The sequence below is a fragment of the Eptesicus fuscus genome, chromosome 11 (assembly GCF_027574615.1).
Source record: "Eptesicus fuscus isolate TK198812 chromosome 11, DD_ASM_mEF_20220401, whole genome shotgun sequence".
In the NCBI taxonomy this organism is placed as follows: Eukaryota; Metazoa; Chordata; class Mammalia; order Chiroptera; family Vespertilionidae; genus Eptesicus; species Eptesicus fuscus.
The window spans coordinates 78,937,507-78,963,499 of NC_072483.1; the positions used below are offsets into that span (position 1 = coordinate 78,937,507).

Here is a 25,993-nt window from a genome sequence, read left to right on the forward strand (position 1 = left end):
GCTGGTGTGTTTGCCATTCTGCAATATTATTTCTAAATGGCTAGAATCCAACTCTAGCTTTAGCTTTATAGATATACTAAACGTTCCAGGTAAATATTTTGCTATCCATGGAAATTTCCTTTTCCATGAATTTTTATGAACCTTTACCACTGTTGCAAATCTGAGTAGAAGATCTTTTGGGATCATGTTCCTTTTAGGAATCTGAAAATATAATACAGCCTTTATGATCTGAGTAACGACTGAGACGGCATCTCCACAGGAAGAATGAAACATGAGTTCACAGAGATGCAGTTCTAGGGCCTCTCCCTGGCATAGCAGGAGTAAAAATGTTTTAAAATATATTTTTATTGACTTCAGAGAGGAGAGGGAGAGATAGAAACATCAATGATGAGAGAATAATTGATCAGCTGCCTCCTGCATGCTCCACACTGGGATCGAGCCCACAACGTGGGCATGTGCCCTGACCGGGAATTGAACCATGACCTCCTGGTTCATAAGCTGACACTCAACCACTGAGCCACGCTGGCCAGAGAGGAGTAAAAATTTTGAAATGGTCACTGGCCTCTGTATATAATTTTTATTTTTTATTTTGTTAATCCTCAAACAAGGACATTTTTTTCCCATTGATTTTTAGAGAGAGTGGAAGGGAGAGGGAGAGACACAGAGAGAGAAACATCGATGTGAGAGAGACACACATCCACTGGTTGCTTTCCGACAAAGACAGGGGATTGAGCCTGAAGTATGTGCCTTTGATAACAATCGAACCCAGGACCCTTCAATATATAGGTCCACGGTTTATCCACTAAGCCTAACCAGCTAAGGCTGTGCTTTTCTGAATATTGTCCCCCAACGCCCTCTCCCCCATCCATCCTGAGTTTCTTTTTGAAGAATTTAATATACATTATCTCCCCCGCCCCCCTGCAGGGTCCTGCAATGGTATGCATCAAAACCACTGGAAACATCATTCTGAGTATCCCAAATTTTTATCTAGGGACCACCCCTGCCGCCCCAACGCAGACATACTGCCTGTTACATATATACTCCGGTTAAGAACAGTGAGAACAGTACCTCATGTGGGACTTCACATCCAGCAACTCCAGGGCTGTGACCCGAGGCTCCCCAGCCAGGTTTTGCAATATCTTCAGCCTTGGCCCGCAGTGCTTGTAGAACTCAGTGCAAATATTCAGCAGGGACTCCCGGGGTCTTCTGAACTCCTCCCGGGCAATTCGCTCATCCAGCTCCTCTCTGGGCAAGCCTTGCCCCTCCTCCAACAAGTGAAGGTTTTCCCTGGGAAATTACAAAGGGTTAACTGGGGGCCTGGAAAGGTGTGTGTATGGCAACTCTGAGAGGAGAGCATCCCATGGAAGAAAAAGATAAGATTCCTTATATAACAGCTAATGAATCTGGGCGGGGCTTGGAGAAATTCACATCTGAAAGTTTATCATCCTAGAAGAGATTACCATCCCAGATTGAGCAATTCCTGAGGATTTACCCAGAAAAAGGGTGCCATGCGTTAATTACATGAAATCTAACAGAATCATAACCCAGCTCAAAGACAATCATCATAAGATGTCAGAATTGGCATGAAATTAGGGTTGTCTTTCCGTACCTGATAAAGTGCAGTTTGGCGCCTTGTTCCTGGTACCTGGGAGTCAGAAACACAGTCTGCATTACTATCAGAGCAAGAACAGAGGCCCTATGATGGGGCTTCTTATGGACTTTTTCTTAGGAGAAGCCATCAAAGCTACACATTTTGATAAACTCACAAAATACACCCAGACAAATCCTAAAATATAAAATCTTGATCTCTCATTTGCTGCCACATATGGTGCAATTATAGCTGCTTTGAAAGCTGTTCCATTGGCATAAAATCCATGGAAAGACAGATATGATGAAAACACATCCAAAGTCAAGAAATGTGGTCAATAAGGGAATTTTTAAAAACTTTGAAAGTAAATTGAATCTAAGTTATAGTTTTAATACCACATGCTTTGAAGGTGATCAGAGGAAGAAATATGGCTGACTTCCTCTCATTTGTGGAGATATATTGCTTTGTAGGACTTTAGAAACCTTCCTTTCCCATAGGCCTTATATCCAGTATTAAAACTAGCCCCTAAATATCACTTAGAGTATAATCATTTTTTTCTCAATATAAGAAATTGAGGCATGAGTTCACCATCATATCTGGTAGCTTAGAGTTCCGGTTGGAATTTGTTTTATTTTTAATATAAATACCTATGATAAGCAGAAAATTAACTTGACATAAAATAATAATACACACTTAAAAATGTGCTTCAAAGAGACTGGAAAATTAGTTTCTCTTTAAGTGCTCCTGCTAACTATTTCATACTAAGAAGAAAGAACTTTCTCTCAAACTGATTTTGGGTTTGCCCTGTTTTAATTTTTCCTTGGTGTGTGTGTGTGTGTGTGTGTGTGTGTGTGTGTGTGTGTGTGTGTGTTAGACTATTTAGAGGTTAACACAGACAGAATGATGCAGGCAAAGTATTAACTAGTAGAGACAGTGTCTGAGTTACACTAAACAGGGAAGGAGATTAAGTCAATGACCCTGAAAGCATCACCGAAGGACCGAGGTCAGTTTGGATAAAATATCTGTGGACATCTGTCCCGATGAAAGAAAACTGACTCTGCATACCTGCCCCGGAATGAGGAACCACCTCTGGATGATTACTGTTTTATTTGCCTTTTTCTTGGAGGCAAATGAAACAACACTGGAATAGTTCAAAGACCACCCAGGAGGCAGAGAACATCTTCATGCTCATGCAAATACACTGACACAAATGCCAATTTATGCAAGGGGCTTGGATTTCTCTTTGGTTATTTCAAATGAAGCTTTGGTATTTTCTTGAACTCTAAACTCTCACCTTCCTTTTTTTATTTCCTTGGAAGGAGATTTTCGCACTTAACATTGACTATTTTCAGGATTCCTTTCATGCCCAACCGTGGAGATTCAGGTTGTATGAAATGGAGATACCATGGGAGAATAAGGCTAGAGAATTACCTGGTGTTCACCCCAGACGACATGGTGTGATTGGCTGTGGTGGCGCCTTTATGGCCTTGGTCACACCTGCTCATCTGTGGGGCTGTCATGGGCCTGCAAGGACAGTAACAACCACAACAAAACAACAACAACAACAGAGTGGAAACATTGATGAAATCTTCGTTATTGAAGCTCACATAAGTTTTAAGTTAGAGTCTCAAAAAGACAGGCTATCTAGCTTTGGGCTCTTCTGTCACACCCTTTTGCTGTCTTTGTGCTGAGAACTACTTTAAAAGGGACACTACTTCCCAAGTGTCTGTAAGCTCACCACGATTTAAGTTCTTCCACTTGAAATGAGGGACATCTGTAATAGTGTCAACAATAAAAAAAAAAGTTTTTCCACTTGGTTCTGAGTAATAAACTGACTCCTCAAACCAGGCATGTATGAAATCAGGCTTCTAAGTCTGTATTAATCAAGAGTTAAGAGCACATTTTTCAATTCTACAGGTACTAGGACATTAACCATTCTAAATAATAAGTAAAAAGTAAAAATGTATACACCATTTTGGCCACCAACACCATAATTAACCACTCTATTTTTGTAAGGAACTACCAAAGAATGAAAGAATATTTCTAAACAAAATCATGCCTAAGACTACTCAGGGAAGTAGGTATATTAGTATCTATTGTTAAGTCAGTAGCTTAGACACTTAGAAGTAGATTTGAGTCATCTAACTTGGAGTCTGCAGGGTTCACTTTAGGGATTAGGTAAACTCTGCCTCTCTACCAGCAAACGAGACATGGAAGGGATGGCGCAGCTTTTCAAAAACAATTTCTTGTAGGAACTGGTTAAGGCTTGCTGTTCTGACGCTCATTCTCTGCATGCTGGGTGTGGCCAGAAAGTGAGTAGGCTTTCAACAGTCACACCAGACCTTCGCCTTTGTTGTGAGAGGCAGAATTTAAAAATGAGAAGCAAAATTTAAAGACTCTCTCTGAGTGTTACTCCAGTGACTATCTTACACTATATGACAAAAAGGAGATTATCTGGTAGGCCTATTCTCACCACACCAGCCCTTAAACAGCAGAGTTTTCTCTGGCAGAAAGATTCGACGCATGAGGACTCATGATGCCATTGCTGGTGGGAATACAGACGGGGCCAGGTGAGAAAAATCCAGGTGACTTCTTAAAGCAGAGAGTGGCCGGCAGTCAAAAAACAAAAGGGATCTCAGACCTAAAGCTTCCTGGTACGGATTCTGCCCCCAGAACCTTCAGATAGATGAGAGCCCAGACTGACTAACATCTTGATTCTGGCCTTGTGAGACCCGGAGCAAAGAGAACGGCTGAGCCTTGCCCTGACTTCCGGCCTTTAGAAATCTGAGATAATAAATGTGTTTTGTCATAAGCCTCTAGTTTGTGGTAATGCATTACACAACAACAGAAAACTAGTACTATTATAAACGTAATATGCTTGTTTATGTGTTACCAGCTCTATAACTTATTTTTTTTTCATGAGTAAAGAAATTAGGAGTGTGGAAATGAAATGAGGTTCTTATTATCTTCTTTTTGTAAAAACAACAAAGCCATTTTTTGTGTGTGAATAATTATAACCAATCAACGAGGCTGGTCTTACACTCCACCAAAAATCATTAAATGCACTGGAATATTTAAAGTCATAGAATTTTAAATGTCAGACTCCCATCCATAATTCTTGGTGGAATTTTGGGTAAGTCAATGTTAATTTCGGGTGAATCAGTAATTTAATTGACTTATCAAAGAGAATAGAAAGGAGGAAAGCACCAATACTGCAGCATATAAGGAGAAACAACTAAAATGTCACTTGGGGAAAACTGACTGAGCTTCTCTCCTCTATTTGCAGAGCGGCGCTGGAGACATAACCACAGGGGTGCGGAAAGAAGAGTGTAAGTCTGATATTTCTCCTTCAGATGCTCTTCCTCCTGGGATTTTTCTGAAACCACCACCAAAGCCTTAGGACAGGTCCCATTGGACGTGGCAGTTTGCCACGGTTCTCTGCTCCACTGCTTCCCGTTTCCTCAGTTTAGACGCAAGTGAGCACTGTGGCAGTGATAGCCCACCCAAGGCTTTTGGGTTCTGCTCTGTTTGCCTGGGTTGCCGATGTAGCTCATGATAAGAACCTAAAAAGATGTTGACTTCATTCATCACAATCTCACTCCCTCTCTCACTGGCTGGTGCATGTGGAAAAGGCCTCCCAGGACTGAGGGATGTCGGCTAGCTCTGTCGTCAACAGAGCAAGACGGGGCTGGGAGGTTGGTGCCTTTCAGTGGGGGTAAATCATAGACAGAATTTTAGGCTGAGGATGTGGCCGAATGGGATGGAGGAGCAAAGATACCAGCCCAGGAAGAAGGTTTCCCATCTCCAGTCCGGGGAAGAGCATCTCCTTCCATCTAATTTTAGATGGCAATGGAGAAGGAAAACCAATCTTTTGTAGAGTGTTCTGCATCTATCTTACCCACTCCTCTCGCTCAGTCTTTTGTCTCTGTTCCAAGCCCTCCCCTCTCCCCACACCAGTCTTTCAATGCCTTCTGCACCCAAGAATCTTGTGATATACTAACTTCTTGCAACTTTGCTTAGGGCTGAACTCTGGTGACAATGTACCTTTCAAGGCCCCAATCTCTCAGCCCCTTCTCTCAGCACTACTGAGTCTTGTCCCACAGAGAATCTGTTAATTATGGGGTTAGAATAAAATTTTGCAGATTATGTTTGTTATGTAGTTTTAAAAAGTATAGTAAAAACAACTCATTATAAATAGTAAAATAATAAACAAATGCTTAGTTGGAATTGCAGATATTTTCATAAAATAAGAGCCAACAAAAATGTTGATCACATTTTCATATTCACTAATTTGGCCCTTTTACAAAAGATTTGTTTAGCATTGGTTAAAACTGCCATAGATGCTCATCAAACTACAGGCAAATGTGTGTTTAGCAAACAACAATAATAATAGTGCTTAGCACTATTTATCCAAACAACTTAGGGATATTTGCAGTTTTAAGCCATAAAAACTGAATTTGAGCAGATATAAATAAAGATTGGCTTCAGAAATTTTTTAGCCATCACATTTTTTCCTCATCTTTTTGGTAGATACATATAATTTAAGGCTGTGGATATTTCTTTTCTTTTTAAAAATATATTTTTATTGATTTCAGAGAGGAAGGGAGAGGGAAAGAGAGATAGAAACATCAATGATGAAAGAGAATCACTGATTGGCTGCCTCCTGCATGCTCCCTATTGGGGATTGAGCCTGAAACCCGGCCTTGTGCCCTTGACCAAATAGAACCCGGGACACCTCAGTCCGCAGGCCGGCGCTCTATCCACTGAGCCAAACCGGCTAGGGCAAGGCTGTGGCTATTTCTGCTGAGGGGATTACCTGGTGAGGACCTCTACACTGTAGAGAAGGGCCTGGAGGGATGTCGCGAGAGCAGCTGTGGCAGCGATCTCCTCTCGGGCAGCAGGCACTGTCTCCACCTGTGATGTCTGCCTCTTTAGCTTTTGTAGGTAACATGGGACTAAAGCTTCCAAGACCATCAGCATCTGAAGACTATGTCAACAGAAAGGAAACCAGGTCATATTTCACATTCTACTTTTGTTGGTTGTATCATATTTAAAAGCATGGAGAAAGGAAGACAAACACCGAAATTTGATTTGGGAAAACTGGTAGAAATAATGACCAAAGGTTTTATATTCTTGCTCTTAATGTGACCGTTTTCATTGCTTCTTTTGTTGTTAATCCTCACCCAATGATATTTTTTCCATTGATTTTTAGAGAGAGTGGAAGGGACGGGGAGAGACAGAGAGAAACAGCGAGAGACACATCGATTGGTTGCCTCCTGCAGATTGGGGATCCAGCCTGCAACAGAGGTATATGCCCCTGACCAGAACTGAGCCCAGGACCCTTCATTCCACGGGTCAACGCTCTAACCACTGAGGAGACTGGCTGGGCTTCATTGCTTCTTGAAAGGAGTTTTGTTAAGTAGGTTAAATGTCTATTCTAATATTATATTTGCTGTTAATTTATTAGATGTGAACATAGTCTCTAAACAAGACTAAACATCTTAGCTGCTGCACAAATTCTAAGTTAGGGAATTCTAAATTAATGAAGATTTACTATATTTTCCAGAACCTCGGCTATGACTAGTTTCCCAAATTTAGTTTTTGAAAACTTACCTGGCAGAATGTTACAAGCTGATATTAGCAAACATAACCCCATGTACTCATTCAATTTTATTTCCTTTGCCATATTTGCTTATCATAGAATAAAGGGCGGCAGTTACCTTCTGAACGATTCTGGAGCATATGCCACCACCGTGACACAGAGCTTAATGGCCTCACTTATGGAGAAAGTCAGGTCTTCGTTTCCATAGCAGAAATCTGAAGGGACAAAACGTGAAGGCGCACAATCAGAGTGGATTCTGCCAGGAAATAAGAACAGCTTATCACTCTTAACGTTTTCTTTCCAGTTAGCTTTTGCAGCCATTTCTTCATCAGACTTTATTCCTAAACTGTGAACACTATTAATTTCTTCACCTAAAGAGACTAAAAATTCTATTGTTTTTTTAAAACTTTTATTTTTATTTTTTTCCCCCATTTTTTTTATTAACAGAGTTTTGTGTCCATTGGTTATGCTTATATGCATGCATACAAGTCCTTCGGTTGATCTCTTATCTCCCCCACCTCTCCCTAATCTTCCCACTGTAATTTGACAGTCTGTTTGATGCTTTACTATCTCTGTATCTATCTTTTTGTTCATCAGTTTATAATGTTCTTTATTATCCACAAATGAGTGAGATCATGTGGTATTTTTCTTTCATTGACTGGCTTATTTCACTTAGCATAATGTTCTCCAATTCCATCCAGGTTGCTGCAAATGGTAAGAATTCCTTCTTTTTTATGGCAGCATAGTATTCCATTGTGTAGATGTACCATAGTTTTCTGATCCAGTCATCTGCTGACGGGCACCTAGTCTGTTTCCAAATCTTAGCTATTGTAAATTGTGCTGCTATGAACACAGGGTGTTTTTTAAAACTTTTAAACAATAAGATGACAAATAAAAGCACTTTTTGGGAGAAGTTTTTTAAAATCCTCACTTCCTAGAAGATACGTTTGGATGGCCTAAAGTCAGACATGCCTTCTAACAAACAGGATAATAAAAGACCCTTTTGGTGGGTCATTCCCTTAGCATTGCCCAGGAACATCCCATTTTCTGAGAAGTACAGTGCTAGAATAGTGGTTCACTCAGCATCCTTATAATACAATTTTCATGGCAGAGAATTCCTTACTCTTTAGGATTGACAAGAAATGTGAGAAAGACAGGAGATAGGAAAATGCACTCATTCAATTTACACCACTGTTCCATTTATTTTTGCTGTTTTGATTTAGTTTAAAATATTCAACATAGAGTTATTATTTTAAGAAAAATTACAAAGAGAAAGGAAAAAGTCAAGACGAATTTTGCTTCTACCTAAAGACTTCAGTGGCTTCTCAGCCTTGACCAGCTCTAAGATGTCTAAGATGTCCGCGGTCTCGCCCTCCAGGGACTGCAGCAAGTCAAACAGGCACTGAGCTGACACTCCTTTGCTGGGCCCAGTATTGGCAGCATCCTGGAAAAAGAAAGGCAATTTTAGTTTATTTAATCCCCCCTCAGTACGAATATGGTTTGATCAGGAATCCAAATTTCATAAACACTACTGTTGGTAACAGTTACAACACTGAACTGGTATTCAGTATACATAATTCTGCACCCAGCAATGCTGCTGTGTGACTGTGGAGTGGAACACCCGAGTCTTAACGCTAATCTAGTACAAAAGAGATATTTGTGGAAACTCATAAAAATACAGTAATATGTCAACTGCCGGAAAACATCATGTCAATGGCCCCTCTCATCTGCAATTGTAGGATTCAGCATTTGCAAAGGCAAATTTGTAATGGGTTAATTGAACAGTTCAACTATGTTTGGGGTAACATATTTAATAGCTCTGGGAATTTTACAAATCCCATTTGCTAACAAAGCTCCAAAATGGAGATACTTAACATCTCAAATCTATTTTATTCATTGGATTCCTTTATTAAAATAACAATTCCTACTAAATTCCTACTCTGTGCTAGTCACCATTCTGTGCACTAAGGTTATGGCAAAACAAAAGCAAAAAAAACCATACACACGAAACAACAACTAAAAACAAACAAACAAAAAAGACAAGGGTCTTGCCTTAATGGAGCTTAAGTCTATTGTGGGTGCGGTAGAGATCCATTTTACTTAAACAAATATGTGTAAGAAATGTGATCTGATATAAACGCGCTGAAGAAAAATAGTAAGTCAGGTAAGTGCCAGAGAATAGAAAGGAAGGAGAATCAGGAACTCTTCCTTTTATCATTTTATATTTTCCATCCTTTCAATAACTGAGTATGAAAAAACTGAAGAGTTGGCCTATTTACATCTAGGGGCTGAGGTGAGGGTTGAAGAGAAATGTTGAACAGAAATGAGTTTCTTGTGGAAAGAGAAATGCTGTATGGCATTCATACCCATTGGTTGAAGAAAGAGAGCTGAGAGACTGATTATACAAACGATCAAGGGCCAGGCCATACATGACAACAGAACTGCTGATCCCCAAACTGCAGTAACCTGCCCAGGAAACCAACCCAAACCCACTGTCCACAGACGCCAGCCCAGAAAACCAGCAAGCGACCCATCAGACTTGCTGGAAATCAGAGTACTAGCTCGAGTGGAAACCAAACAATAATCCCTATAACCATAAACCCCCAAACAGACAGGACTTGATGAATAGCTAACCCTTGTCTCCGCTCCCAATTTAAGACCAACCAGAGAAAACCAAATATGCATCCCTAACCAATCACATAGGATGCCCTGCTTCTACTCCGCCCCTTACAGCTTCGCCAGGCCAACAGCCTCCAATCAGAACATACCCGGAGCCTTCCCTCTTCTCCCTATAACGTTTTCCCTCTCCTCTGTCTGCCTTTGAGTCTCTGCCAAAACCTAAGTGACGGTGGGTGATGCCCTCGCTAAGCAAGCTGTGAATAAAGAGCTTTCCTCGTTTTCCTGGTCTCCGTTGATTTCCAGTGTTCACTCACAGGGAACTCCAGCAGCGGGGCCACGCTAGCAAACAGCTGGAGCACAAAGGGCTTCCGGTGGAGAATGTAGAACTGGTGGCAGGCAAACTCGATGGCTTGGCGCAACTGGGGGTTGCTTTCATAGTCAGAGTACACCTGTGGGAAGACGCCACACGGTCAGAAAATGCCTCAGAGCCACGGGGAACCGGGAGGAAAGTGGGTCATTTCAGCTGGTGGAGGGGAGGTAAACGGAATAACCTTCCTTCAGAGAAATTGGGTAATATACATAGAAATCCTAAAAATATACAGATATACTTCTTCCCCCAGGAAGTTTGTGACTAGGAATTTATCTTAAGAAAAGAGTTGGCCAAATGTACAAAGGTGTATATATGAGAATGTCCACTGCAAGGTTTCTTATTACAGTGGAAAATTTGAAACAACTTAAATTACTCATAAATTGGGGTTAGTTAAGTGAATTATGGCATGTGCATACAACACAATATTGTGCAGTTGTTTTTTTTAAATGCTGTAACACTAAATGTAGCTACATGAAAAAAAAAATATCCATGGTGTTCTTAGTCTTAAATGAAAAAGGTAGGTAACAAACTTGAATGTATGATATGATTCAACTTCGGTTTTTTAAAAAAAGGCAGGATAGAGGGCCAGGGTCTTCAAGAAGTGGAAACAATGGTCATGTGGGAAGGAAGATTATAAGCAATTTTATTTTCTTCTTTAAGTTTTTCTTTATCTTCTCTATTTTATAATGAGCATTTATTGTTTTTAGTAATCAGTAAAGAAGTTATAAAAAGAGAGAAAATTCCAACTATTTAAAAACAGGTCAGAGAGCCCTGGTGATATTGAAAGTAAATTTCCTGCCCCTGTAGGTTGAGAAAATTTCATTTTGCACGAGCATGTAATACTTTCAAAACTTTTATTAAAACTTCCACAAAACTAGAGAATGAGGATGATCCCCCAGCCTTATCTGAACTTTACTCAGTTCTCCTGAACATGGCCAGATACACATCAGATGTGAGTAAACAGGAAGTCCTCCTGCTAATAAATTCACCACCTTCAACCTCTTTATACCAAATGTAATGGCAATGAAAATCTCTATTCCGAGAGAAGTCAAAGCCTTTCTCAAAGAAATATCAGCTGAACACTTTCCATACATTGGAATAATGGTTCTCAAACATTGTAAGGTGTCAGAACCACCTGGAGATCTTATTAAAATTGGATTACTGGGCCCTGACTCCAGAGTTTCTGATGCAGTAGGTCTGGAGCCCAGAATGTGCGTTTCTAACAGATTCCCAGGTGATACTGGTACTGCTGGTCCCGAGACCATATTCTGAGAGTCACTGGCCCAGAAGAAACGGGGAAGCATAGTCCAGGTCTGGGGGATCTCAGCATAGGATAGACTATTGTGACCTCTTGGAAAACTTCAGGGCGATTTCATTTGGTGCTTTCTGCTGTCACAAAAGAAGAGAACTCTATCATTTAAAAATTTCAGGATAGCCGTAGCTGGTTTGGCTCAATGGATAGAGCGTTGGCGTGCTGACTGAGGGTCACAGGTTCGATTCTGGTAAGGGCACGTGCTCGGGTTGCAGGCTTGATCCCCAGTAGGGGGTGTGCAGGAGGCAGCCAATCAATGATTCTCTCTCATCATTGGTGTTTCTATCTCTCTCTCCCTCTCCCTTCCTCTCTGAAATCAATAAAAATGTATTTTTAAAAAATTCAGTATAGATCCTGTAGACCTGCTGGATGAGCAGTCCTCGGGCTAATTCCCTGGGTGGGAGAGGAGAGCTGGCACCTGCAGCATGGTGGGCAGAATCCACTGGTAGCCGCTGAGGGAGAAGAGGTGGTTGAAGTGCACAGCGCTGTTGATGACGGTGGCCGCGTACTGCCTGAGCAGGGCACTGTCTTCTGGGTGCAGGATCAGAGCCCCGTTAAAAACGTTGAGGAAGAGCATGATTTCATCACCCCAGGGAAACTCGCTGGGCATGCCCAGGAACATCTCCTCCAGGAGCTGGATCCACAAGCTCTTCTGAAGAGTGTCCAGGCCAAACAGCTCCTTCCCAGCTGTGAGAACATGAAAGCAGAAACAGAATTAGCCCCACGCAGTCCCTGTCGGCGTGGGAGGGTGATCCACCCGAGGGCACTGCTGTTCCCCATGTGTTCCAACTCCGGGATGTGGAAATCTACTGCCGAAAGGCTTCGCAGCACAGTGTTGCTGGCATTCATGTGAACTTCCTGGCTCTCAAAGGGCTCGCAGCATCATCTCTTTGATGCAACTCTGTGGGCAGACAGGGGAGACATCTGCAGCGGGTTGCTGCTGAGTAAGCTGTGGCTTTGAGAGAAGTTATTTCAGAAGGAAAATGGCAGGGTTGGGACTACTGCTTGGTCTTTTAATTCCTGGTCTGACTGGAATTCTTTCCACGCTTTGCTGCGTCTCAATGAAGACACTGAGCATAAGTCTGCTCATTTCAGTAAACTGTCCCAAATGAACAACTGAGCAACATGGTGAGGTTTCAAAGTGCACCTCTTTCTGTTTCCTGTCTCTGTTTCTCTCTCTCTCTCAATTCAGCTATAATTTAGAGAGTAAAATGCACAGATCTTATATAGAGTTGAATGAGTTTTGACAAAATTACACACTTAAGTACCCACCACCCCAATCAATATATAAGACCATTTCAGGACCTCAGAAAGTCTCTTTATGCCTTTTTCCAGGAAATTCACTCCCTCAACCCAGAGGCCACCACTGTCCTGCTCTCTGTCATGAGAGAACAGTTTTCCTCCTCCTGAGCTTCTTATAAATACCTGTTCTTCACTTAGTCACCCTAACAACATCATAGACTTCCTTCAGCTGCTTAGACTTAGCTTGGAGCAGTAGTCTCCAAGTTTGGTCCCCAGAACAGCATCATCATCATTACCTGGAAACTTATTAGAAATGCAAGTTCCCAGGCCCCATTTCAGAACCATTGAGTCAGAAACTTGATGGTGGAGGGTGGGGCCCAGCATCCTGTGTTTGATCAAGTGCTGCCAGTGATTCTGGGGCAGTGAGGGCTGAGAACCCCTGGCTTACAGAACTGTCCGCTGATGGAGATGCTCTTCAGCCACGGACTAAACAAGGGCGTGAGATGCCCGAGAGAGGAGATGCTTTTGTCTGGATACCTTGGGGATCACTGAAGAGTGAAAACTCAGCATCAATAGCACTTCGAGGGAAGGAGGGCAGTCGGAGGAGGTCTTCCTGCAGCATGGAGACATGGGACTGTTTGTGGGCCGTGGGGATCTTCTGGGTCAGGGAGATGAGGAACAAAACTCGCCCCACTTCCTCCAGCTTCCGAGTGAACACCTTGCAGCAACCAAAAGCAGGAGCAGACACAAGTAGAATTAGCAACTCCGAAATTACAAAGAGTGAAGAAATGGAAGTAAAATCTTTAATGGCAAACTGGGCTGATAAAATCAAGGCGGGCTGAAGGGAAATGAGGGAGAAATGTGTGTGTGGTGGTTTTTGGTGGGTTTTTTTTTCCACACAAAAGGAGCAAATAATACTTAATTGACTCACTTATTGCATGTGTCTACTCTATGGAAGGAAGTGTTTCTTACAGTTTTCAGGCTGGAAGGACCACAACACAAGCATTGTCAAGAATAGTTCAATCACATAGAGGCCATTTGCCCAGACATCAAAATATATGGAAGACCTTCTCCAACAAGAGCTAACAGCTCCAATTGCTTCTACCATCTCCATTGATGCCTTAAGCTGTTTCTTGTTGGTTCTGAGTTTGCCTCTTTAAAACTGACCCAAATGGGATCCAAGAAAAATCTAAAGCTGATGGGACCCTAGGTTAGTCCTTCTTTAGCCCTAAATTTAGATGGCCTGAACAAGGGCCTCTTAGCCCCTACGCTTAGTTCTTTTTCTGTTGATGACCAGTGGACAGGGGATATGATTTGGGAGTTCATAAGCAGTGAGGCGCTGTTGAGGAACCTTCAGAGCCAGAAGGATGGAACTAAGTTTCTGAGGAACTTAGACATCTTTAAGTCCAACCTGAGGGCACACAGAGCCAGAGCCCCAATGTATGCCATTCTTTTAAAACATGTGCTTAAACATGGTTAAAAAACAAACTAGTGAAGTGCCATTATCCATGATGACTTTAGTTATTTTGCTGCTAAAATTATGGGCTGAGATAATTTGGGGAGAATTGTTTCTGAAATCATTTAAATGTAAGATCTTACAGTTTTGTAAGATCTTATACTAACCCATTCACTATTTTCTTTCTTTTAAATGTAATTTAGGTAGTTAATAGTAAATATATTTTTAATGGTGTAAGTGGCCTAATTATATGCCATTCTTATTCATTTCATGAAGGTATTTTGGATAATTTGATATTGAGTTAGCATTCTTGCTATGTGCAGAAAAACTGAAATTATAAAATATCCTGAAATTCTCGTTTAGAAATGTTATTAAAATAAATGTAAATTAATTAAAAATAAAACAGTGCAATGCATGGATCATATTGTTAAAATTATATTGTTAGAATTAAATACTACACATATTTTGCATGCAAAGTAGTGACTTTCCTTAAGCTTGAAGTCTGATTTGCGATAAGACATGTGAACATTATTCTGCTCTTCAATCTATATTTTTTAAATTAAAATTTGCTTTTAATGGTTGATTAGAGAGAGAGAGTTCTGTTGTTCCATTTATTTATGCTATTGGTTGCTTCTTGTTTGTGCTGAGATCAAATTCACAACTTTGGCGTATAGTATATGATGCTCTAGCCAACTGAGCTACCTCTCCAGGACCTATGCTCTTCAATCTTCAATCTAAGTACAACTTCTTGATTATGTGTCCTATTTGAAGAGAAGTTAGTAACATGCCCAAGGTCAGACGATTGGTCAGGGGCAGAGCTGGGTCTGAGTCCAATCTCTGGACGTTAGTTCAGTATTCTTTTCAGACATCACTGCACTGATTCTCTCTATTTATTTATTTTCCAGCTAGCATAAACCTCTGGGACAACCTTCTAATAGTTATGTCATATGTACTTCTAATCCTGTTTTACAAAACTATAGAATGAAAATCCATGCTTAGAAACAAATAGGCAAATAAATGAGAAAATTTCTATTGTTTATACCCAATGATTCATTATAGCACTACTCCAGGTACTTTATATTATGATCTTTAATACTTTATATTATGATCCCATTTACAAAACTAAACCAACTATTTTGGGGAACTATCTATTGATCAAGGGCCCATCTATCCATCCTCTCCAGAGAGGATCTAACAGCATCACAGAATCTCAGGCTTGGGCAACACATTTACCCAGCAATTATCCCAATGACATGATAAAATGGAGGTGGTCAGGCACCTGTTTCTGAATGAGCTCCTGTCCCTTCTCTGGATGCATATGCACGAGGTTCAGCTGTGGAGATACTGACCTCCGGAAAGGATAAATATCCCGGACATAGGTCTGTGATGGGATCACACAAAGACAAAAAAGATGATTACACTTTTGATCTCATTTCTCTTTAGGTCACAAACAAAAGTTATGTATTTTCTAACGGTTTTGATTCTTACTACTTTACATTCCCCAGTTTGACAAAATAACAAGGAAGGTAAAAGCCCTCCTCAGGAAAGCTTCCCAGCGTCCAGCCTGAGTACTTTTTTCCGAAGACCACGGTGCTGTCAGAAGCCAAGGAGCCAAGGCCGCTGACTAAATGACATTTTGGAAGGAAGTCACTGCAAAGTGATGTCAGGGGTCTTCCTGAGGTCCCCTTTCGCTCATTAGATCAGGTACCTCTATCATGCTTACCATCATAGAAGGGGGAATCAGAAAAACATTAAAATTCCATTTAGAAACATGTGTCATTATATGGGCAGCTTAACTTTTCATCTAGATTTAATAATAATTAATCACTTTATGCTTTACTTGGCTTATCTCCTTTGAGGATCACAACAACCCTATAGTAGATACTATTATCACCGCCTTCAATCTGCAGACAAGGAAACTGAAGGTTCCAAAAGTGAAGTGGCTTGTCCACAGCTACCTAGACAGTAAGTTGTGTGACCTAAGTGGCCATACTCCTAACCTCTAAACAATGATGCCTCCCTAAGGGCTTGCTGCCCTCAAAAAAGGCATGACGAGCTTCTGACACATCCCAACAGGAATGTCATTGCTGCACAGCCTCACCTTATTGTAGTGGATAAGGTTCCATCGTTTATCCATGAGAAAATAATGTGTTGACTGGGATTCTGGGATGTTAAAAAATTCCAAACACTCCTAGAATAATAACAACACATTTTAATAAAGGTTTATTGAGAACATACTATGTGCTTCCAGGTAGTAAGCTACAAAATACAAATATTATAAAAATAAGGTAACTTCGTATAAGGATTTTATATATATGTGCATGTGTGTATATATATATATACATATATATCTTATACAGTCTTATGTATTATGCATGGGTGTATATGTGTGTGTGTGCATGTAACTATATGGATACACACTGCATTTAGATATGAAGTTATCCAAAGAATGATGTAATAAAGACTAGTAAGGTGATATAAACCATCTACTCTCACAGTGCTAAAAGATGTACAATAATATTTCAGACTGAGTAAGGGACCGTGGAAGCATAGTTACCATAGTTACATCTACTAGTCTCAATGTCAGGAAGAAAGCAGTTTAGTAACAACTTGAAAAATAATACAAATTATAATGCGTTGAGCACTTATTATGTACTATTTCCTAAGTTCAAGGCTTTCTATGTAGATTATTTGTATAACCTGCACTAGTATCCCAGTACTGTTAAAAAAGGAACCGTCAGTAGAGTGGTCTTATTAATTGATTTAGGTCATACTGGTTGTGATGGAGCCTGGGTTTGAGCTCTGTCTACCTTCATGTTACCCTACCATTTAACATAGAGTAGGAAGATGGAGGAATTATTCAGTTTTGTCTCTCTGGGCCTTAGATATTCCTGGGAGATGTCTGGGTGAGACCTGAAGGAAGTTTAACAACCTTTCTACTGAAATAAAATATACAAGTTCGGCAAAATGGAATTTTTCAGAGGTCTTTTCTCCTCTGTCTGAGCCTGGAGTTGTATTACAGGAAATCAATTACTAAAAGTTTGAACTACACATAATAAACACCAGGGATTCCAGTGGGAATCATGGTACTAGTTTACTTACTACTTTACCTCAAAAACCTTACAGACGTGCAGCTATGGGTTGCCTTTCTTTTGAGGGGAATACATGCCATAACCATTAAAAATAATTTCTTGACTCACTTGATTTATTCTAAGGTATGTATTTTCTGCTCCTCCAATAATTTCCAGCAGTGACAAGTCAAGACTGTATACAGATGCCACTAGAAGAGTCTCTGGCATCGATCCCAGCTGACAGCTGGAGTTTGCCCCAGTGCTCAGTGTATAAACCCAGGCACCTCCAGAGCTGCCCCCACGGCGAGCCAGGCAGCTCCAAGGCAGGAGTGCACCGTATTCCCACGGCAGTTAGGGGGACGTGCGAGGGTCATGCTGCTATGGTAGCTGCATGAGTTTGCCTACTTCAATGCAGAGCTAAGATGTCAGTAAAAGTGGGGACAATTACTCAAGAAAGCGGAGAAAGTACACAGATAGAGGAAGGGATTCTAGAAGAGGTAAATAAATGTACGTATTGGGTGGAAGATAGAAAAGTGCCACGTAATTCTAAGCTGGCTGGTCAGGGAAGTGTTCACAGTCATTGTGCCATTAAAAAATTGTTCCTGTCGAAGTCACCCCTACCTTTAACAGGGCTTCAAATTGAGTGTCTTCATGGACTGGTAATTGGGTTGGGATATCACACTCATTCTGTCCATGAACCACCAAGGTTTTGGTACCTACAGAAGGAAAAAATCATAATGAACTGACTTCTACTGTAGAAAAATAGTAAAGCACAAAATATTAAAATATTATCAATAAGCTGATATTTTATTGTTATGATTATTACTATTAGTGCTTAATAGGAATTGTGTAGTGTATTAACTGCACTCCTCTATTTCTAGTTAAATATATATTTTAAATATAATCATTTTCTAAATAATTACAGCTACCATTTATGGAGTCCTCAATACTTTTATATGTATTTTATGTGCATGATCATATTTAAACCTCACAGCAACTCTAATATGGGTTTTACTATTTTCTTTTTTATAATTTTTTAAAAATATGTTTTTATTGATTTTAGAGAGAGAGGGAGGGAGAGAGAGATGGAATCATTGATAAGAGAGAAACATCAATCAGCTGCCTCCTGCACACCCCCCCTATTGGGGACCGAGCCTGCAACCAGGGCATATACCCTGACCGGGAATCGAACCTGCGACATTCAACCACTGAGTCATACCGGCCAGGCATGGGTATTACTATTTTCGTCTTACAAATGATGAAATAGCACTTATTCTTATAAGTAAGAACTTATAAGTAACTTATTCAAAGGAACACATTTATTTAGTGGAAGAATCAGAATTCAAACCTTAAGCATTGCAACAAATATGTCCTGCATTTTAAATGAGAGGATCAGGTAATAATGGTTGAGAAAATATAAACAGAATATTAGCAAAACCAAAACAAGTACCTTAAATACAGTTTAAATGTACAGTTTCAGTATTCTACTTTGCCAGTGAGACAGTACTTATTCTACTTCATTCACTAATTACAAATCTTTGTGAACATTATGATGTACCTTGATTTTTAATGAGTTGTTTTTAAGAATTATGAGTGAGAACATGAGTTTGTTATAATAAAAACTGATCACTTTGTTGACTTATCTACAGAACATACGTAAATGCACAACTAGCATTTATTGAATGCTTACCATGAGTCAGGTACAGTAGTGAGAATTTTACATACCTAAACCCATCTATCCCCTCAGGATTGTGAAGTATGGTTATATCCCCATTTTACAGATGAAAGAACGCTTAAAAATTATGAACTTTTTTATAGCTAATATTAATTATACAGACAATAAAGGGAAGTTTTCTGATTTTAACACAGACTTCTTTGCTGCCAGAACCTGTGTTCTTATACATAATTGTGTCTTTCTTTTTACATCAATACATGTATCATCTCATATTTCCTTAGTTACTGCACAAGGATAAAGGCTTTGCAAAATTTTTATCTTAAACAAAGACAAGCTATTCAAAGTGAAAAGAAACTGTATCTAGAGTTTACATCACACTTCATGTTCTTTTGTAATTCTCTTCCTGATTTTTCCTTTTCCCTTTTTTCATAAAGCCATCTCTCATTGAGTTTACAAAGGACTGGGGTCCATGCCATGCAAACAATATTTATTCTCCTTGCAGTGCCAAAAATTCATTCCAAAAGGCTTTCAGCTCAGCTGGCCCTCTGCAATAGACTTAAATAAATCTGTAACCTTGGCAGCCCTTCAAGGACTGATTCACAGGGATCTCAGTTCTGATGTCTCCCTTTTCATCTGGCAATTGCTAACTCTTAAAGGGTCTATTGTATTTTTTTCGGATTGTACTAAACAAAAATTCTTTGAAGCACTCAACACCAGGGTCAGGACTCTGACAATTTTCTCATGAATGAAAGAGATGCTTGGTCTTTAAAAGGGCTATTTAGAACAAACAAGATAGAAACAGACTCATAGACACAGAGAACAGACTGATGGTTGCCAGAGGAGAGGAAGGTTGGGGGAGATGGGTGAAAAAGGTGAAGGGATTAAGAAGTACAAATTGGTAGTTACAGAATAGTCATGGGGGTATAAAATACAGCAGAGGAAATATAATTAATGATATTTTAATAGCTACGTATGCTGTCAGATGGGTATTAGAAATATTGGGGAATCACTGTATAAAGTATATGCTTTTCTAACCCCTATACTATACACCTGAAACTAATACAAAACAATATTGAATGGAAACTGTCATTGAAAAATAAATTTAAAAAACAAATAATAAAAAGTTACTTAAAGAAAAGGTTGTGTTGTCCAAAAGCAGTGGTGGATTACCTGGCATTGAGGCGGTCACCAGCAGCTTCACCTCACACTGCTCCTTCTTCATGGTCTGCTTCAGATCCTTGAAGAAGAGGCCCTCCACATAGCCCACCACCTCCCACAGGAAGGTCAGGGTGGCGGAAATGGCATCCATGCCCCACTCGCAAGGGGTCCGCACGAAGTACATGATCAATCCCACCTGCAAGGCAGAACAGGGAGAGTTCACAAAGCCACAATGATCCTGCGTGCACATTCTCATTTCCTTGGCTTTTCTTTTCTTGACTAAATCGTCTTTTGTACCTTTGTGTTTTCTGTTCAAACACTTTCTCCAACACTTTCTTTTTAAAAGATTTTTATTGGCTTTTAGAGAGAGGGAGGAAGGGAGAGGGAGAGAGAGAGAGAGAGAAACATGGATGTGAGAGCAAAACATTGATCGGCTGCCTCCAACGCGTCCCCTAACGGGGATTGAGCCCGCAACCTGGGCATGTGCCCTGACCAGGAATCTGAAGGGCAACACTTCGGTGCTCGGGATGATGCCCAATCAACTGAGCCACACTGGCCAGGGCTCTCCAGCACTTGTAATGGCAGTAAGCAGGAGAGGGCGAAAAACTGATCAGAATAGATTGCTGCCTGTTTATATGTCACTAAAAATGGTGCTTCTTAAGAGGAAGTAGAAGATCAGTTTTCCAGGCTCTAAGTCACTTGCTGCTCAGGTAGTTAGGTGACCTAATAATAATCTCTGTATGATATTTGCCCAAATACTCTTGGCAGATTGGGTTATGTCTATTGGTCTGAACCGAAGCACACTCTGCTTGGCTAAGTCGGTGAACTTTAAAGCCGTTGTGTCCTCTCAGTAACTTTGAAGGCTGCATGTCCTGTACGTTTTAAGCTGACATTTAAAATGTCTCATTATAAGGTTATTTTTTGTTAATAGGAATAGAATATATTAAACATTCTATACATTGAAATAAGAGCAGAACTGACTGTAACTGGAATGTGTGTTTCATCAAACTTGATGAAATAAGCTTTAATTGCCTTATTAATTATGCCCAACAAAAATCAGAAAAAAAGTGTGAAAGTTCACACCCCTTCCAGTGGCTTTTATCCATTGTTTCTTAAAAAACTTGTTAATCCTACACAATTTTCCAGTTACATTGAAAAAATCAGTGTCACTGATCTAATCTGAAGGCTGAATAACCTAATGAGGGTCAAAACTCAGCCCTCGTGGAAATCTGTGAAAGAGAGAAAAAGGTGGGAAGTCCTATGGATTCAAAGTGCCTCGATCAATCAGAAATGAGGCTTCCTTAAAACTAATATAGTGCATCAGACTCTTTCTCTGTCTAATGTGTCTGTCAGTGTAGCCTGCTGGTTCCTGTGATGGTCAGGGGGGGCCTTTCTGTGAGCTGTAGGAGAATGACGATTGAGATGGCAGGCATGCCCAAACAGTGTTAGTACATATTTGTAAGTTGAGGATTTGGAGATTTATTCCCTTAAAACTTTGTGGGCAACACACTCCTTTAAAAGTCTGCACATATGCCCAGATGTGCTCAGACCCCAGGTTGAAGATCTCTGAGTCAAGTTACGCAGTGGATTTAAATGTCCCTAGTAATTACCCAGTCGGTATGGCTCAGTGATTGAGCGTCAACTTATGAACCAGGAGGTTGCAGTTTGATTCCTGGTCCAGTCATATGCCCAGCTTGCGGGCTCAATCCCCAGTGTGGGGTGGGCAGGAGGCAGCTGATCGATGGTTCTCTCTCCATCATTGGTGTTTCTCTCTCCCTCTCCCCTCCTCTATGAAATCAATAAAAAATATATATATATATATATATATATATATATATATATATATATATTTTAAATGTATTTTATTGATTTTTTACAGAGAGGAAGAGAGAGGGATATAGAGTTAGAAACATCAATGATAGAGAAACATCGATCAGCTGCCTCCTGCACACCCCCCACCGGGGATGCGCCCGCAACCAAGGCACATGCCCCTGACCGGAATCGAACCCGGGACCCTTGACTCCGCAGGCCGATGCTCTATCCACTGAGCCAAACCGGTTTCGGCAAAATCAATAAAAATATATATATAAAAAAAGTCCCTAACAAAGTCTGGAAGAGATGAATTAGTGTTCCCAATATCCCTACCATGCACATCTATAAGAGTTGTTAGATAAAAGATGTATAATAAGGGTAATGGTTTAAAAACTGCTATGCTCCTCACTATTGTGCCAGTCTGAGTACAAGACCCTTTCCCCAGTCCACCTAAAATATCTATGTGGGTGTGATTCAGGGAAAGACTAGGGTTTAGACAGAAATGCAGAACAGAAATTTATATTCATTCAGACAAGGTTTTAAGGCAAAGACAAAGCATGGTTAGCCCTTTTCTCTTATGTATTACCCAGCTGAGAAGACTGTGTCTACCATTAAAGTTTTCTTTTGGAGTTGACAGAAGTATATGGCAGAAGGGAAATGAAATGTCCATCTTCATATCTCAAGGCTAAAGGAGGGAGGAGAGCAGTGGTCCAAGGAAACATTTCCCACACCTAGTGGCCTGGGAATGGGCAGGTACCCCGAAGGGGCCCTTCCTCCCAGTCTCTGTTAGGGTGTCTGACAAGAGTTCACCTCAGAGACATTCCAACGTAAACTGGGCAGAGCACACATCTGAGGGAGGCCTTGATATCTGGCTTTGGTGATCTACCTTTGGCTTCTGTGTGATGTAGACAGGACCAGAAGTAGCATAAGGTTTGGCTGGAGAGCTTTCTAGATAGAATTGGCATATGTCGGTGTCATTTGTATAGGGTCCTCTAGCTGGAGCCATTTGGGACTCACTCCCAGAGTGCAGCAGGGGCTGAGGTGAGTTAGAGTCTCCCAGAAATCACTGCTAAGAGCAGAGGGACCCCAAGTCACAGCAGCCATGGGCTTTGGTGTCCACTGGCTGGGCATTCAGCAACCAGCCAGAGAGAGGGCACCGTTTCATGAAGGCAAGAGCCAGAGCAAACGAACAATGGATGGAAGGCTGAACAAAGGTCTTTTTTCTTCCCAACTTCACATGGTGTTTAAAAATGAAAGCAGTTGGAAGGGAAGTATCCTAGAAACTAAGTATTTTTAGCCAAGAGACACTGAACACCATCCAAAGGTACTATTTATATATTTTTATCAGTCTGAACTTAAAACTGGATTGGACATGATTTTCATTACTTTCCTTGTCAACCAGTAGGTGGACTCTCAGGAGAAAAACCAAATCAGTCAAAGAGAGGAGAAAGGAATTACAAATTTCCTCTGCACGTTAATGTCGTAGTGTAAGCTGCATTTATCACTTTGCTGCAGATGCATATGAACAACACTTCTTTCCAACCTGCTAGAAGACCAATAACAGTAAGGGAGAAAGAAGAGTTTCTCTCAGCATAGAAATTTATTTGGCATCTGTCTGCCTGGATGAAGGTGCAATTTCAAAGAACAGGCATCATGTTAACAGTCCCCAAACTGCATATCCATTTAGAGTGCAAGAAGAATGCAAAGAAACTGGTAAATTCTGGAGGGTGCAGAAAGGACTTGTCAGGATGGCTTAAGGCATAGATAGTTCCCATACTAAAGTACACTTACAAATACTTTCCACCTAGGGCAACATTTGTGTGTGTGTGTGTGTGTGTGTGTGTGTGTGTGTGCGTGTGTGTGTGTGGAGAGAGAGAGAGAGAGAGAGAGAGAGAGAGAGAGAGAGAGAGAGAGATAAGGGAAAAATGACTAAAAACTACATACTATATGTTTTCTCAAACCAAAATTAGGAACTAACATAAGGAAGTTGTATAATGCCCAAGGAAGACAGAGAGGAGGCTAACATTTATTGAGCACCCACCACATATCAAGGACTGTGCCAGGAGAGGTTTCCCACACACACAGTGGGGAACTTAGATGATTATGATATTTAGCTGACTACAGTTCACCTTTAGTCACATGTTAATGGGAAGACCTTTTCTCATGTTGTTGCTTCCTACTTGGAATGAACATTTATAATCTACTGGAGGCTGAAACTCACCAAGTAGTTGAACAGTATGTGAGATGTCTGAGCAGGAAAGTCTCCAATATTCAGGAGAAGTTTGCGTAGCATGTACATTAACTCATCCTGAAAGAAAAGAATTCTACGTCATTCAGCTGCCATGCTGTAGGCAATAAAATTAACTTTTTGAAAAGTAGGGGGATGGATATTCTCTACTTTTGCCCACATTTGACTTCCACTTTGTTCAACATTTTAACATCGTCTATGTGATACTTGTGACATAGTGTTTAAACCAACTCTAACACCTTCTCCTAGGAGCTAATATATGAAATCACCGAGCAGCAGTTGGACAACTTTTTAAAAAATCATGGGAAAGTGGTATATTTCATCAACTCTATTTGCTATGGCTGCCAGGTGTGATGAAACATGCGGAGAACTTATGCTTTTTTTTAAAAAAAAACACACCTGAGCCCATTCCCAAAGGGCGGAGCCTAGACCAGAAGACAGGAGAACCCATGTTGAGACACCATTAAGCAAACCAGGTTTTTTCAACTTCATAGTTCTACTTCCTAGGTTTCGAGTGAAACAGATAAAGCTAGGCCAAGATAGGATAATAAAAATGTAATTAACCTTACCTTTCAGAAGCTAAACTTAATCTTCCAGCAAACAGGACCATAACATATAAATGAACATACTTTTCAGTCATCAGTGAATTTTACCAGTGCTCAGAAAACTACTTTTATTTGGCACAGTCTTGTTATAGGGTGGTCCATTAAATTAGAATTTTTGAATAAAGAGTTTCAACATATTTTAGTAACCCTATCTGCATCTATCACAGTCTACCAAGCAGAGTTCAACAGATGTTCTAAGAAAATTATACTGAATTTAATCTTTGTTTAAAAGACTGAGAATCTGTTTGGTATCTTAGGGTCATCCCAAGCCAGTGATGGCAAACCTATGACACGCATGTCAGCACTGACACGCGTAGCCATTTCTGATGACACGCGGCCGCTGAGGCGGCCGCATGCCGAGGATGAAACATTTGCTGCTCCTGAGGATGAAACATTTGCGAAATAATGTTTTTTCCTCAAAGTGACACACTACCCGAGTTATGCTCAGTTTTTTGGCGAAGTTTGACACACCAAGCTCAAAAGGTTGCCCATCACTGTCCTAAGCAGTGCACCACAGGTACACTATGGAGACATCAGTTAAGAGAAATTAGAAAGAAAACAACAAAGTTTAACATTGCTCATCCTTGTCATTATCAGAAGACATTGATGTTGCATGCACAGCATTATATAGCCCATTGCTTGCTTTTAACAGTGTTCACACACATAGCTACACATAAAAAAAGAGGACTTTACTTGTCTATTGCTGATGGTCAGTTTTTCCAGAAAATGTCGAAGAACTGTTGATGGATCTTCAATTAGACAGTTCCACAAGACTTGTTGGGCCACAGCACTCACTTTAGAAGAGAAAGGAAATTGACTATTTGTCTTAAATGGAAATAAACCTATTAGATAAAGTATTCAAGCAATTTACTAAGCTTTAATTAGTCTCTATTGTTTTGTCTTAAAAAAGTTCTGTGAACTTCCCTCCCCTGCACCCCCTTCCAATCATTACCAACCATGGGTATTTTCATTTAAAATAACCTTTGTAGTTCTTTCAGCTGAAGTGTAATATTTTATTGTTTTAAACAACAATGTTGTTTACAGATATTATTGTCATTAGATTGTATCTATATCTTTTGCTTTTTTTGGGGGGGGATTTAAAAGAATCATTACTTTTTTTTTTTTAGAACATTAAGAATATTAAACTTTTACAAATGTAAATCATCTCTACCTCTAGTTTATCATTTCATGGTGCAATTATTCTCTTTGGGTAGTATCTCTGGAAAGATAACCAA

At 40.3% G+C, this 25,993-nt stretch overlaps 1 protein-coding gene across 3 annotated transcripts in view; it reads right to left on the reverse strand.

Moving 5' to 3' along the window:
- The window catches only part of UNC80 (unc-80 homolog, NALCN channel complex subunit), a 173,214-nt gene that overhangs the window by 31,326 nt on the left and 115,895 nt on the right, over positions 1-25,993 (reverse strand). For all 3 annotated transcript variants that reach the window (XM_008145215.3, XM_054723140.1, XM_008145214.3), the window contains 15 exons: positions 25,452-25,552; positions 24,127-24,213; positions 20,106-20,289; positions 17,882-17,976; positions 16,291-16,380; positions 15,469-15,570; positions 13,271-13,451; positions 11,910-12,178; positions 10,124-10,258; positions 8,496-8,634; positions 7,309-7,405; positions 6,405-6,575; positions 3,020-3,112; positions 1,610-1,645; positions 1,069-1,287 (listed from right to left, as the gene is read on the reverse strand). In XM_008145215.3, the coding sequence (XP_008143437.1) occupies positions 1,069-1,287; positions 1,610-1,645; positions 3,020-3,112; positions 6,405-6,575; positions 7,309-7,405; positions 8,496-8,634; positions 10,124-10,258; positions 11,910-12,178; positions 13,271-13,451; positions 15,469-15,570; positions 16,291-16,380; positions 17,882-17,976; positions 20,106-20,289; positions 24,127-24,213; positions 25,452-25,552 (1,999 nt within the window). The remainder of the gene's footprint in view (positions 1-1,068; positions 1,288-1,609; positions 1,646-3,019; positions 3,113-6,404; positions 6,576-7,308; positions 7,406-8,495; positions 8,635-10,123; positions 10,259-11,909; positions 12,179-13,270; positions 13,452-15,468; positions 15,571-16,290; positions 16,381-17,881; positions 17,977-20,105; positions 20,290-24,126; positions 24,214-25,451; positions 25,553-25,993) is intronic.